We start from the raw sequence: 14816 nt of genomic DNA, 5'->3' as shown, positions 1-14816 counted from the left end.
ACCCTCCGTTTCTTATTAAATATTGTGGTCTGCGTATGCCATCTGTCAACAACACCATATTGTGTTTCATTAAAACACTGGAACATGTTTTTGTTGGTGCTGGAGATGAAGAGAGGCTGAATTCATCCTGACAGATCCACATTGAAACCTCTCCAATATCTCCATGGATACTATACTGTATATACTGTGTATACCTATACTGTTATTCCCCAGTGTCCTCCTACTGAGCCTATACTGAGTTTTCACAGCTAGCTAAACTCCTCTTCAGAACATCTCTCCAAGGAGCAGGCGCAAGTTGTTGTTTAATCTGAAGAAACGGAAAAAAGGTAAAGTAAAAACAAAGGTACGTAAAATCACAGGAATACACTGGCAGGAAAGCAGGTAGTACATGAACAATAAGCAGGTAGTCACATGGTAACACAATATTAGAAAAGTGGAACAAATGACCAAACAATTATTCATCTATAGCACTAAAGTGGTAATATAATGATTAACAATAAAGTCACTGAAACAAAAGGGTGGCTGAAGACTATCTTCACACATGACCACTTAGACTTCCTGTCTGAAAACTCTTCCTCTATGCTACACAGGAAGTCCAATCACTAAACCACATGCAACACCAGAAACAACCACTAGATGGCCCTAAAGAGAGAAACCATATTCTAAACAGCTCCAACACAACACCTGATGATGATGATGATGATGATGATGATGATGATGATGCAAGTGCACAAAAAGACTATTACTACTATTAATGTTGGCTTACCAAAGGTTACGTTGTGTAACTGTGTCATAAAGGCAAATATATGAAATGCTACAAAGTTATTGAACCCTTTGGACTTTTATGAGCTCATGCTCTTTCCACTAGCAGCACTTTCAGGACCAATGTTACATTTATATCTGAACTAAAGACAGCGCCCAAACGAGCAAACCAGGCATGAGCAACATGGCGGGTCGGTCGCCTGACTCAAAGCATCTGTGCATCCCAGCGGAGCTGGATCGTTCACCTCGTGTGTGTCCAGCAAAAAACGGTAGTGCAACCATCTGTTTTTTTAGGTTCTTTGAATATCATTTCTATAGTTCATTAATTGATGAATTTATTTTGATAGCCAGAATCGCTAGAATCACTGCCTTCACTGATTCATTGATTTATGAGTCCTGTGTGCTCAATCTGATTCGCCTTTTCTAAAGCCCTGTTCACACCTGGTATTAACATGCGTCCTCAGTGATCCGATCACAAGTGGACAGCTCTAAGTACAGGTGTGAACACACTCAAGACGCATTGAGGACACACTGAGATCGGATCTTTCAGACCACATTCAGAGGTGGTCTGGGCCACATATGACCTCATTCAGCGTCTATACAGGTAGTAGTGTGCCCTTAATGCCACGAGGCAGAGAGCAACGTGATCTCACAAACATACGTGAAACTACCACGACCTCTTAACAGCATATTACGTGTTCCAGGTATGGAGGTCGTTGTGGTGGATGGGAATGCAGCTCATTTTCAGGCCTCTGTCACAGACTTGCCTCTCATTAAGAGTATCCCTATCCACAATCTCCTTCTCCTTCCCACACCTTAACCATCATTTATTCATAACCATGATCGTTCTTTAACCAATACTCTAGTTTCCATGGGCAGAAATAGAAGGAATGAATAATGTTGTCAATGAATGTAATCCAGGGTCCTGTAGAACTATCCAGTATTGACGTTCCGGTGCGGTGATGAGGTTGAATAAACTGATCAGTTCCTTTGGTCCCTTTAGGGTCATTTAACCTGAGACATCTAGGATATGTCTTCCACTGCTGGCGTGGAATAAAGCTCAGGCACAAACTTTAGGAGCTACTTCAACAAATGCACAAATAATATAATATAATGCATTACACACACACACACACACATACGCACACACACACACACACACACGCACACGCACGCACACAAACGCACACGCACATACACACATACACACACACACACACAGTGAGGAGAGACCTGCAGATGGTAATCACCTAAACTAATCCCTTGTAAGTCGAATGAAAATAGCCTGAGTGGAGAGGGTGGCGGGGGGGTATCAGGCTGATATACAACATGCTACGTCAGGATCTAACCTCCTTCTGTGTGTGTGTGACAAGAGAGAAGAGAGCAGGCGACCAGCTAACTGATCCGTCCCACAGAGAGCAGTGAGGGAATCCCCACGCTGCTGATTACAGATGCCTCAACTCCACATATACAAACATACATAATGTGTAATAACCTCATTTATATTCTGTCATCTCAGATATGTGAGTTACTGCCAGTTATTGATAAGATGCATAACTCTTATTCTGTTAAGGTGCACTGTATATATTGAAATGTTTAGTGCATTAGTAATAGGAATATATATCACTCTGTTCAGACAGTGGTTTAGTCATTTACAGTTGTATGTTTTCAACATGTTTCCAACAGGCTGGATCACTACTTTATTTATTTTAGAGAATGAATGACCTGGTGAACTCTGGGTAATCAAGAGAGAAAGACAGAGAGGAATTGGCATAGAGCAGAGACACACAGGTGTGAGGGTCCAGATAGACCAGATACGTTTCCGTGGTGTTTTATACAGTATACAGTATACTGTATACTGTATGGTATACGGTATACGGTATACGGTATACGGTATACCGTATGGTATACCGTATACCGTATACTGTATAACGTATACGGTATACCGTATGTTATACGGTATACCGTATACAGTAGACAGTTTAGTACACAGACTTGCCATCTGTTTTGCATAAAGCGAGTATACAAATGTCTACCGATGATTCCACACTGTATTACGCAGCAAATACAAGCGGAGAACTAGACCAAGTTCTATCGTCAGACCTAAACTTGGTGTTTCATTGGACAAAAAAAAAACAAGTTGGTACTAAATATCTCAAAAACCAAATCCATTATTCTGGGATCTAGTCATAAACTTTCATCTTTGCCCACACTGAATCTCTACTTGGACAGTTAACCTATACAGCAGGTGGATAAGGTCACATTACTGGGACTAACTATAGACAGTCAATTGTCATGGGTAGAGCACATTGTGTTGTTCCAGCACACATTCTGGGACAAGTAGTTAAATCTTTAAAAGGGACTGTTTGTAACTTTTTAAGCGTATAAATGTACCGGGTTGGGACACATGCGCGCTCACATATGCACGCTCGCGTGTGGCCGGAGCCTCGTCTCCTCTGCCTGCTTGCCTGCACTCAGACAGAGCGCAAGTTCTCGCTGTCTCGCTCCACCTCTAGACGTGAACGCGCGCTCACTCCACACTGCAGAAGAGTTAGTTTAGCTCTGAGAATATCTAGTGAATGTACAGGGGACGTTTGTGCAGAAATAAATGCTGCAGCTCCTCCAGACCAACAGAGGTTTCCCGTGTCTTGTGAAGTGACGGGGTTCCTCAACGAGTTACGTTATCATCTCATTACCGACCGGGTGCCGGTGTCTTCGGCTGCCAGCTGCGGTCAGGAGGCGATAACGTAACTCGTTGAGGAGCCCCACTGCCTCAGCCTGCGCTGAGGCAGGAAAAGCCAACACTAGGATCAGCAGTGATTCATGGAGAGACCTTGGTCTGGTCAGCTAACATTACTGCCAAGCAGCTGAAATATAGAGTGATACTGTGGTTTTAGATGACGTGTGTCACCTCACTGTGTTGAGCGATGCTCCTTCATGTCTATTTAGAGCGCGCAAGCGCAAGCCCAACGCTAACGTTCGTTGATTTCAAGGCCACAGGTGTCGCTGTTAACAAGCATTTCTGAAAGTTACAAATAGTCCCTTTAAGTTTAAGCAACCTGGATTATTGCTCACCTGTATGGTGTACTGCGGAAACTACAAATTGCCCAAAACAGAGCTGCAAGACAAGTCTTAGACTGCCCCATGAGAACAAACACAGACAGCATGCATCATAAACTGTCATGGTTACCAGTAGAGAAAAGACTCGCCTTAAGCACAGCGACATTCTTTAGTAACAGCATTTATTCTACTAAACCCGAATTTCTATACAGTCAAATTACCAAATGCAGGGACGTTCACAGTCATTTCCCTAGAACAGCGGGTGATGGCCAAATCATGTTACCTCACCCAAAATCTAATGCCTTAAAAAAGACGGTCATTTATCGTGCCATCAATCATTGGAATAGCTGCCCTCTTTACATTCGTCAGTCCTCTAACAAATCCTCATTCAAGTACCATCTAAGAACACATTAATGGAGCAGCTGATCAATAGTCCAGTGTTGGTCATGTATGTTTTTTTTTTTCCTTTTCCCTGATGATGGGACTTCAGGCTAAATGGTTGTGGAAGATGTGTATGAATGTGAATTTGTTTGGAAAATTTGAATGTTATTAGTGTAACACAAATATGATGTTGTATGTAGTATGTATGTCATAAATGAAATGTACTTGATTTCGGACCCCAGGAAGACTAGCTAGTGCCATTGGTATCAGCTAATGGGGATCCTTTTTAAATGAATAAATAAATAAGGTATACGGTATACGGTATAGAATACGGTATACTATACCGTATACAGTTTATAGTATACAGTTTATAGAATACGGTATACTATACCGTATACCGTATTTATTTATTCATTTAAAAAGGATCCCCATTAGCTGATACCAATGGCACTATCTAGTCTTCCTGGGGTCCGAAATCAAGTACATTTAATTTATGACATACATACTACATACAACATCATATTTGTGTTACACTGTGTAGACTTTCATGCATAGTATACTGTATACCGTATACTATAAACTGTATACTGTATACCGTATACTATACCGTATACCGTATAGTATACGGTATACAGTGAACTGCTTCGCTGGTCAACTCACTCGGACATGTGTGAGTTTGTCAGAGATGGAGAAGAACCAGAGGTCGTCGCAGACGTTTGTTCAGCTCTGAGGTTCTCTACCAGTGAGACTGGTGTTCCTGCTCTTCATAGCTGCTGCAGACCGAAGGACAGGTGATTTGTACGGACGCGGTAGGAGCAGCTTTCACTCTACAGGAGGAGGTAACATCACTGCTTTTTGTTTCTTCATGAGCTCCAACGTTAGGAATCTTAATGCAAGCTTGCTTAAAGAACCAACTAGAACAAAGAGTGCACTCAGGTTAACACAGATTTAAAATTAAACTCCCCGGGTCTTTCTGTTTAGTTTCCATTTTATTTTTCATATTGTGTGGTCCTGTGTTTTATATGTGAAATAACTGCATTCAGTTAATTTCAGGTTGAAGCTGAGATACTGTGTGTGTGTGCTGTTATTTCTCATTATAAGCTGTGTGACTGAATAAGTTTCTTCATATTTTTCTGATTATGTTGTTAATAATAACAGGATCATTCCCTTAGCCTCTCATTAGATATTAAAGGGAGTGAGAGTCATAGTTTACCGGAGACCGGTGTATTTTACAATGACATGTGTAAAGTGTTCCTCATATCACGAGCCTTTGGTGAGAGGGTTACTCATGTACTTACATTAACATATGCAGGAGCTGGACACAATATCAGGGACACTTGCACAAACTAATCCAAGTCCAGTCCAGCCATAAATCCCATCAGCCATCATTATGATGTTTAGTGGTACTTAGAATGTGTCAGAGAGCTGTTGATCCACCTATATGATCAGTTTTAAAGCTTTACATTGATGATGCTGCCTATGAGGTTCATGCCTCAGATTAGCAGTTAGCAAGTAAGTAAAGTAAGTAAGACTTTATTTATATAGCACATTTCATACAGGAGTTGCAGTTCAAAGTGCTTTACATAAAATCAATAAAAAACAAGCAGCAAGAGCAGTGCATGGAGTCAACAAAATCATGATAGAAGTAATAAAACATTTTAGAACAGTAGAAATAGTAAAATATAAATAGTGCAGGATAAAATTCGTAGTGCAAGTTACAGAGAAAATGCTCTGGTAAAAAGATTTTTTTTTTTTTAAGATGTCTTTTGAAAATGTCTAGCGTGTTTGCTTCCCTAATATTTATGGGTAGTGCGTTCCATAATTTTGGGGCGTAGTTGACAAATTAGACCCCATTACACCTGGCATTAAAACACGTCTGGGTGGTCAGGTTGCTATCAGATAGTGTTTGACTGCATGAAAGTGCACGTGTAAATGCACCCAAAAAACATCGAGGACGGATTGTGATCCGACTGACTAAACCACCTCCGGAGCTGGTCAGGGATGCATTGTAACCACATTGAACACAAGTGTAAATGCAATGGCGTTTCCAATCCACATACAACTACTACGTGGGCGGGAAACACGTAATTGCGTGTGAATGTTCCAAACCAGCGAGGAAGCCAGCCATTAAGCCAGTTAGCGAGCTAAGGTACTAGTAAGAAGCAGAAAGGAAAGCTTTCTATTCAAAACATTTGTGGACGAAGTAAAGACAAGACAGATTGTCTGCTTTCATTTTGGTCTGACGGAAGTAGCCTAAACAAGAGAAACTTGGCAATTCATATCGCTACCGAGCCATTGATGGAGCAGTGGCAACGCAAATGTTGGAGAGTGGCTACCTGGCCGCTATGCAAATGAGAGGAGGAAGTGACATTGGGTTGTTTGAGCTGGACAGAACAATCAGATCTCCATCGGATCTCAATGTAGACACCGGAGACACATATAGCAGGTGTAAATGTAAGCGGTTTGAATCATATCTAGATACAATCTGGATAAGAGACGCATTTTAATTAGAGTCAGCAGCAGCAGCAGCTTCAGAGGAGGCTGGTTGTTGGATGGTGACAACCACTGAATAGTTTCTGTCCCTCCATCAGCTAAACAGCACAGTGAGACAAACAGCTCAGTGTTCCTGGGACTGTCTGGTCTGAGTGTTACATCGGGTGGTGGAACAACTCCAAGCCTTGCATCAAAAGAGCAGAACATATTTGACATTTTATGCAATGCAAAAACAAGAGAGATAAGCCCATGCTTTACTATCTGGAAACAATGATTTTACAAGTTTTGCATGTTAGAGAATATCTGTGTTTGTCTCTGAAGATAACTCTTCCCAACACTAACTTATTTCCCAGAAAGCAAAAGTTGTTCATTCAACATTGTGTTATAGGTCATAAAGGTTGATATATGGCTTTAAAACAATATCTTTACAGCAGTCAGTTTATATGTTGAATAAAATGACATTGAATCAACAGTACATAAGGGTAATGTTTTTAGCACCGGAATACTAACAGTTGTTTTTTTCCTGCACATTTTATGATTAGTTTTGCTGTATTTCTATACCGCTCTTCAAAATCAATAAACAGATGTGTTTTGTTTTTTTTAAAAAGAAAGAAATACTATCATTTAATCGATGCTGTTTTAATGTACCTACTGCCAACTTTTCCACCAAAATATTTTAAAAGAAATGAGGAATGAGGAACAATCATTGTCGCGGGTTGTCACGATGAATATAACAACTAAATATTTTATGTGTAATGAGGAAAACATGTGGATATTGTTTCTGGAGGTAAATGGAAACAGAGTCAGTCCCTCCCCTGTAGAAAACATGTTCTATTCAACTGGTCCAACTGGGGAGAAGGGCTATGCTATATCCTTTTATACCATGGTCTGGGTGAATACTCGATTCTGATTGGCTGCACGGTGTCCATTAATTCCTGGTAATGGACACCTTCTAAGTAGTTCTGGTGAAACTGTAAATTAATGCGTTGGCTACAAAAACATCTGAATATCTGATTTCCAACACTGAGTGTAACATTTGTTCTTCAGTGTCTCATCCTCTGAAACCTTACTTCATGCTAGGTTGACTCATAGCTGCCAACTGTTCCATTGACTGTAGCCTAAAGCCGTGGACACACTGCCCGCATGAGGCTCGCGTGGCGTCTGCGTCGCGTGGTGGCTGCGTGATGCAGGAGTCTGGTGTTCACACTAGACGCTTGTTGGCTGCGTGTCGGCTGCATGTCGGCTGCCTGTCAGCTGTGTTTCTGCTGCTGCTGTCAGCCCTTTCTTTCTGCATAGAGTTTGTCTTTTAATGGCCATTTAACTTCATGATAAATATAATTTATATTTATTTTAGACAGAGAAAGGTTCAGAAACGTGTGGTAATTAGTTAATAATAGTAATAATCCACAATTAAAACTCCGTACTGTATTCATTTATGATGCTTTCCAACTCTCTGCTTGTTCCACATCACTGTCCGGCACATATTTCAGAATAAAAGCCTCGTGTTAACAAATGAAGGGATTCTGTCTATAGAAAAAACGCCTGAGGGCTTTTATTTTGAAATGAAAGCAGGAAGTGTTGATTTAAAAATAAGTTTACTTATCTTTACTTTTTTTCATCTCCGTAACATATTCCACAGATAGACCTCGAAACTGTAGTAAAGTCTTGCTGGTATGATGTTAATATACAGTCACTAGATCACTTTCACTGTCTGTGACATATTCTACAGATGTCTAGACATGTAAACTGTATTATGTAGCTGATATGATGTCCATATACTGTAAATAGATCACCTTCACTGTCTGTTGCTGCTGGGACACGCAGCCGAGATGCGAGCGGCTCGCGCCTTCTATTCTATAAAATAGACGTGCGTCTGACGCGCGTCAGGACCGCGCATCTCATGCGGGCAGTGTGTCCACTCTAACTTGTTAACATGGACGCCGAAATAAAAAAAACAACACGCCACGCAGCCGCCAGGCGAGCCTCATGCGGGCAGCGTGTCCACCACTTAATAGTTGTAATATCTGATGGTGATGTGTGGGGGAGCAAGCAAACAATAGGCTTGTTTGCTCAGTAAAGAAAAAGAAATGCATGTAAGCAGTAAGATCTTTGTTAATGTTCGGGTAAGAAGATTTTTTATTACACACATCTGAACCAGTGCCAATATCCTGTTGTCTTTTCAGTTTGTCTTATGTTTTAATAGTTAGCTAAATTAACTGTTGTGATGCTAAAACATGATGCCGGCTAGCATTATCCATTAGCATGTCTGATATTAATATGCAGTCTCATTGGCATCAGCAGCCAGGCTTCCACTAGCACTACAAGCAAGCAATGACAGGTAATTGCAGTTAGCTGTACTATAACATGTCACTTTTGTTGGTTTTGCTAGTACTGTAAAGTTATAAACAGTATGTTCTTCCTTTTCAGGATTCATGTGAACAGTATGTTCTGCTGACGCCTCCCTTGAGACTGCTGGAAGATTCATAACTTTCATCTGACTTAGTTTAAAATGTTGAAAGTGAAAATAAATGTTTCACAGTATTGTATTTTGGAAAGCTGCTTAAAATGTTATTTAGTATAATTACAGTTGAATGAAATGCCAGAATCAGGCAACCATTTTTCACCATTTTGTACTGGCTGCATGCAGGAGATACTTTAGTCTACCGGAGTTACTGTGTTGACTAAGTTAAAGTTCAGCCCTAGTTATGTTTGAGGCTGCGGTTGTTGGTATTCTTAAATGGGATTTTATTACACCACCCAATCAACCATCCAACCAATCAACCAATCAACCAACCAACCAACCAACCAACCAACCAACCAAAAAATCAACAACCCAACCAATCAACAACCCAACCAATCAACAACCCAACCAACCAACCAACCAACCAACCAACCAACCACCCTACCAACCAACCAACCAACCAACCAACCACACAACCACCCAACCCACCAACCAACCTACCAACCACCCACCCTACCAACCAACCAACCAACCAACCAACCAACCAGCCTACCACCCACCCAACCAAACCACCCAACCAACCACCCCAGCAACCACCACCTAGCCTCCTCTCCAATCCTCAAGGTTTTTAAAATGTGAGAAAACAAAGAAATGAAGAATGTGTATACAAGATTGTCTATAGTTCACATACAATCAGAGGCGAAAAGTCCTCATATTCGTCAATGTTGTGTTCTCCCTTCCACTTTGCTGGTTACTGTAGTGCTATAGTAGTGCAATGTCATGCCTGGTTTCTTGTAGTTCATGTTGTTTATGTAGTTCATCTACCTACCTACCTACCTACCTACCTATCTACCTACCTACCTACCTACCTACCTACCTATCTATCTATCTATCTACCCACCCACCCATCTATCTATCTATCTATTCTATCTATCTATCTATCTAGTATACCTACCTGTCTCTCTGTCTCTCTGTCTGTCTGTCTCTCTGTCTCTCTGTCTGCTGTCTCTAGAATGTCCTCATACACAGATTCCACATTACTTTCACATTCCTTGGAATGTGACACTAAAACCACGTAACCACAGCTGGTATTATACGTCATCACTCATATGAAACCACACACACACACACACACAACACATACTCACACTAGGGGATGTTTGCTATGTAGCTACTCACCGGTGTCTGTCATGGCTGCTGGTCGACAGGCTCTCTGCTGGCTGGCTCACTGCCTCTGCCTGTTAGCACTGTGTGTGTGTGTGTGTGTGTGTGTGTGTGTGTGTGTGTGTGTGTGTGTGTGCGCGAGTGTGTGTGTCTGTGTGTGTGTGTCGTGGTGTCTGTGCAAACGTCGTGAGTGTGTGGCTAGCAGAGGGAGCTACCTCCCTTCTTAGGTCAGGTGTACCCCGACTCTGTCTCTCACTCTGTCCTTTCTGTTTCTCTCTCCTCCTCTCTCTCGCTCCCTCAATCCTATTATCTGACTCTCTCTCTCTCTCTCTCTCTCCCCCCCTCCTCCTCCCTGCCGTTACTCGCCTTGCGTTCTCTCTCTCTGCTCATTTGCTGTCTGTTCCCATCATGGATGTTTCCCACCTCGCTGTTTCTCTCTCTCTCTCTCTCTCTCTCTCTCTCTTTCTCTCTCTCTCTCTCTCTCATCTATTAGAACATGTGACAACCAACAAATAATTATAATAATAAAAACAATATTTTTTTCAAATGTTTTTGAATTCTAAATCATTAATAATAGTGCAGATTTTGGTGGCAGATTTGTCTAAATAATATATAGAAGAGCCGATACACCATGAGGCAGTGTTCCTGACGGAGGTACCCCTGCTTGAATCAGAGCCATGGGCAGGTCTCGGTCCTGGGGCAGGTTATGGACCTTGGGCAGGTTATGGACCTTGGGCAGGTTATGGACCTGGGGCAGGTCACGGACCTTGGGCAGGTTAAGGACCTTGGGCAGGTTATGGACCTTGGGCAGGTTAAGGACCTTGGGCAGGTTATGGACCTGGGGCAGGTTATGGACCTTGGGCAGGTTATGGACCTGGGGCAGGTCACGGACCTTGGGCAGGTTATGGACCTTGGGCAGGTTATGGACCTGGGGCAGGTCTCGGACCAAGGGCAGGTCTCGGAACAGGGGCAGGTCTCGGACCTGGGGCAGGTCTTGGATTGGCTGTGGGTATCAGCCACATGGGGAGGCCTGCTGGATAATTCAACTGAGATGAGGGCGCAGAGGAAGCCCCCCCCCAGGACAACACTCTCCATCACACTGTCAGTGGAGAGGCTTCATGAATGAGGAACAAGGAATGGGAGATTGGCATAGCCCAGTTCCCACAATAATCAGCATATCCATCCTTTGAAAATATGAAGACTTACCCATAGTAGCCTGCGTAAAGCCTGGGTGAAGACCCACCAGAAAATGGCTCTTCACTCTACTACCCAGTATCAGTGATGTTAATAGCATTCCTATGTGGGAAAAACAATGTAATGTGTGGCAGATATCACCATCGGGAGCTGAGTGCACACTGTTCTCATATGTTGGCGGTAGCCTCCCCATCAACCAACCACACATTACAAAGAATGGTGCAAAAGCAAATGTAGGATGCAAGTACTAAAATAAAAGCAAAAAGAAGTAAAAGAATTAACAACAGGGCTTGGTTAGGGGAGAGCTCAATGACACTGGAGGGTGACAAATAGGTTTTTATAATGCATGCAAGCTACCACCTGATTGGGCAGTGAGTGCAAGGATCTGTCTCAGTGTGTCGAGATGGAGCCTTGATGGGGTAAACCAATATCGAAGCCCGTTAGAGGTGCAGTGTGAGGGAGGGGGTAAAGGGTACTGTATGTGAGACGGATTATTTGTAAGTGTAAGTGTACAATTATGTCTTATGCCAACACATTCTCATCCCAACTCAGCACATACCGGCCCTTTGTGTTACGCCCCTTGTCATCACCTTGGCATCACGCCCCTTGGCATCACTTTGGCATCACCTTGGCATCACTTTGGCATCACCTTGGCATTACTTTGGCATCACTTTGGCATTATTTTTGCATCACCTTGGCATCACACCCCTTGGCATGACTTTATTTTCTGCATCAGAACCTCTTAATAGGTTTAGGAAAGAACTACATGTTTGGATATAACTACTATGTTTGTACAGTGAAAGTGACACTGAATGTTGGGTGTATGCAATGAGGGATTAGTCACACTCCTAATTGCTCCACAGTTTCACTTTTCAAAAACATCCATAAACAAGTTAAAAACCAACCAGCTCACAATTTAATACCTCCTCCCGTTGTCATAACATTCTTTGTGACCTGAGTGATCAACGACGGTGTAACCTGAAACATTATTTTCCTCGACGCTGAAAAGGTGTTTGCTCACTTTGAATAGGAGTAGCTATTTTCTGTCCTTAAGAAATTCAGCTTTGGGAAGAAATGTTGCTCTTGAATTTGCCTATTTTACACATCTCCCCAAGCTAACATCTGCACCAATCACACCTGCTCAAACTAAAATTTATATTGCCCTCAGAGGCAGAACACACCAGGGCTGCCCCTTGTCCCCTCTGCTGTTCCTGATGGCTATACAGCCTCACTCTGCAGGTGTGACATGAGAAGGTGTAGAAAAAAGGCTATCTCTGTATGCGGATGATTAATTACTTTATGTTAAAAATCCAGTTGCCTCTTCACTCTTTATTAGTTATGCCGATCTGGTTTCATGTACTTTGGTGTGAAGGTAAGTCACTCATTACCTGCCCTTTTCTCTGCAAACTTTGTTCCCTTACTCACTTAAATGAAGTCTGACTTCCAGAGATGGATAATCTACCACTATCGTATACAGGCACCATCAATGCTGTTCAAATTAATTTCATACCTAAATTTCTTTACCTATTTCAATCCATTCTGTTGTTTTTACCCAAATCCTTTTTTAAATCAATTAACCAAACTGTTACTACATTCATCTGGGGGGGACGGGTACCCAGGGTCAGCAGATCTCTACTTCAGAGATGTAAATGAAGTGGAGGACTTGCATTACCTAACTTTTTATATTATCACTGGGCAGCAGATATTCATAAATCCTTGTTCTGACTGCATGCTGCAGATGCCCCATGGTGCCAATTAGAAGCTCAATCTCTGACCTCAACATAGCTCCCTGCTCTACTCTGCTCTTCTCTCTTAACTTGTCCTTCCCACACCAGTAATCTCATAGTTCTCTCCACACTCAAGGTTTGGTACCAATTTAGCAGACACTTTAAGTTTTGCTCTGCATCCCTTCTGGGTCCTGTCGATATAAATCATCTATTTTACCCATCCTTAATAGATAACACATTGTCTCTCTGGAAAAGAAAGGTGTAGAGACATTCCAAGACCTATTTGTAAATAACACTTTGACTAGCTTCCCCACCCTGGCCTCTAGATTCTCCTTACCTCCATCCCATCTTTTCTGTTACTTTCAAATTAGCCATTATGTCTCTACTGTCCCAACAGAGAGCAGCCATTTCCCACATGTATTCATTTATTTTGTTGCTGGATGTACTTTCTATAAACAAGAAAAGAACTGCTTGGCAACAGGAAAGCTGTGGTTTGAGCTCACTGAATAATGGTGGGATAGGACTATTGACAAGTGAGTTTGTGGAGGCTCACTTTCACCCTACATATGTCAATTGGGGCTTCTAACACATGGGACATATATTTTTTATTTATTATTTTATATCTGTTCATTTATTTAAAGTAATTTGATACTGTACCTGGAGGCTAGAGCTAGCCTCTTAGCCACCGTAGCCAGTCTGACTGATCGATAAGAGACATTTAGAGCCGACTAACCAAATAATACTTTTATTATTTTTAGCATGTTTAATAATAAAATGGGATAACATTAACATTAATAAAACTCCACGTAGCGGAAAATTAACCAGGCATACATATGACACATATGATACATATTATCTATTATTCAGCATAACTTCTTTGAAACGTTAACCGGTTATCATCGTGGTATAAGCCGTTTCTACCGGCATAGATTTGATAGATGTCGGGTATTTTCTCACTACAATCTATCGGATAGTCTGAAATGACAATGTTTGTGCATGTATTTATTATACCTGATAGTTTTATTGTAAATTCCAATATTGGCTGAAGTCTGCAGAGGCAGGTTCCTACAGTATATCTGCCACTCCTGATCAGCAGCATAAAATTTTGTACCGGCTTACCACTCTGATCGGTGGCATATGTCGTTTTCTACCGACATGATTGGCAAACATACTCAGTCTAGAGTCAACATATGAAAATATATAGCCTTTAGTTGCAATAGACATGCCAGTACCAACATACTATAGCCTGTCTTCATAAGTAAGTATCAGTACGAACCTTTCAGAAACAGTGTCCAGATTCGAGCCATTGTTAGAATTTACAGTCCAACTATAGCCTATATACATATAGTACATACGCTAAGACTATCTTAAGATAGAGGATATACCCCGATGTTTATGCCAATATTTATGTCGGTACAAAGCGGCATGAGCTGCTGCAGGGAGTGGTGACATACTGTGAATTAATAAATGTAGATCCCCCTTCCTGGTAGATAGACTATATACCTGCCTTTGCAGACCTGAGTCAATATTGGAATTTACAGTGAAACTATCAGGTGTAATGAATACATAAAAAC

General features: G+C 41.7%; 1 protein-coding gene across 5 annotated transcripts in view; it reads right to left on the bottom strand.

The window, feature by feature from the left end:
* The window catches only part of si:dkey-191g9.5 (rap1 GTPase-GDP dissociation stimulator 1), a 147726-nt gene extending 137060 nt beyond the window's left edge, over positions 1-10666 (bottom strand). For 2 of the 5 annotated variants that reach the window (XM_037781479.1, XM_037781478.1), the window contains exon 1: positions 10337-10666. In XM_037781479.1, coding sequence (XP_037637407.1) covers positions 10337-10349 — 13 coding nt within the window. In that variant the 5' untranslated portion in view covers positions 10350-10666. The remainder of the gene's footprint in view (positions 1-10336) is intronic. The other 3 variants (XM_037781477.1, XM_037781474.1, XM_037781476.1) reach the window with 3 other exon arrangements.
* Positions 10667-14816: the final 4150 nt, after the last annotated feature.

The sequence above is a fragment of the Sebastes umbrosus genome, chromosome 10 (genome assembly GCF_015220745.1).
Source record: "Sebastes umbrosus isolate fSebUmb1 chromosome 10, fSebUmb1.pri, whole genome shotgun sequence".
NCBI classification, from domain to species: Eukaryota; Metazoa; Chordata; class Actinopteri; order Perciformes; family Sebastidae; genus Sebastes; species Sebastes umbrosus.
Note: the sequence above shows the minus strand (reverse complement) of the source record. Positions and strands in the feature narration are given on the sequence as shown.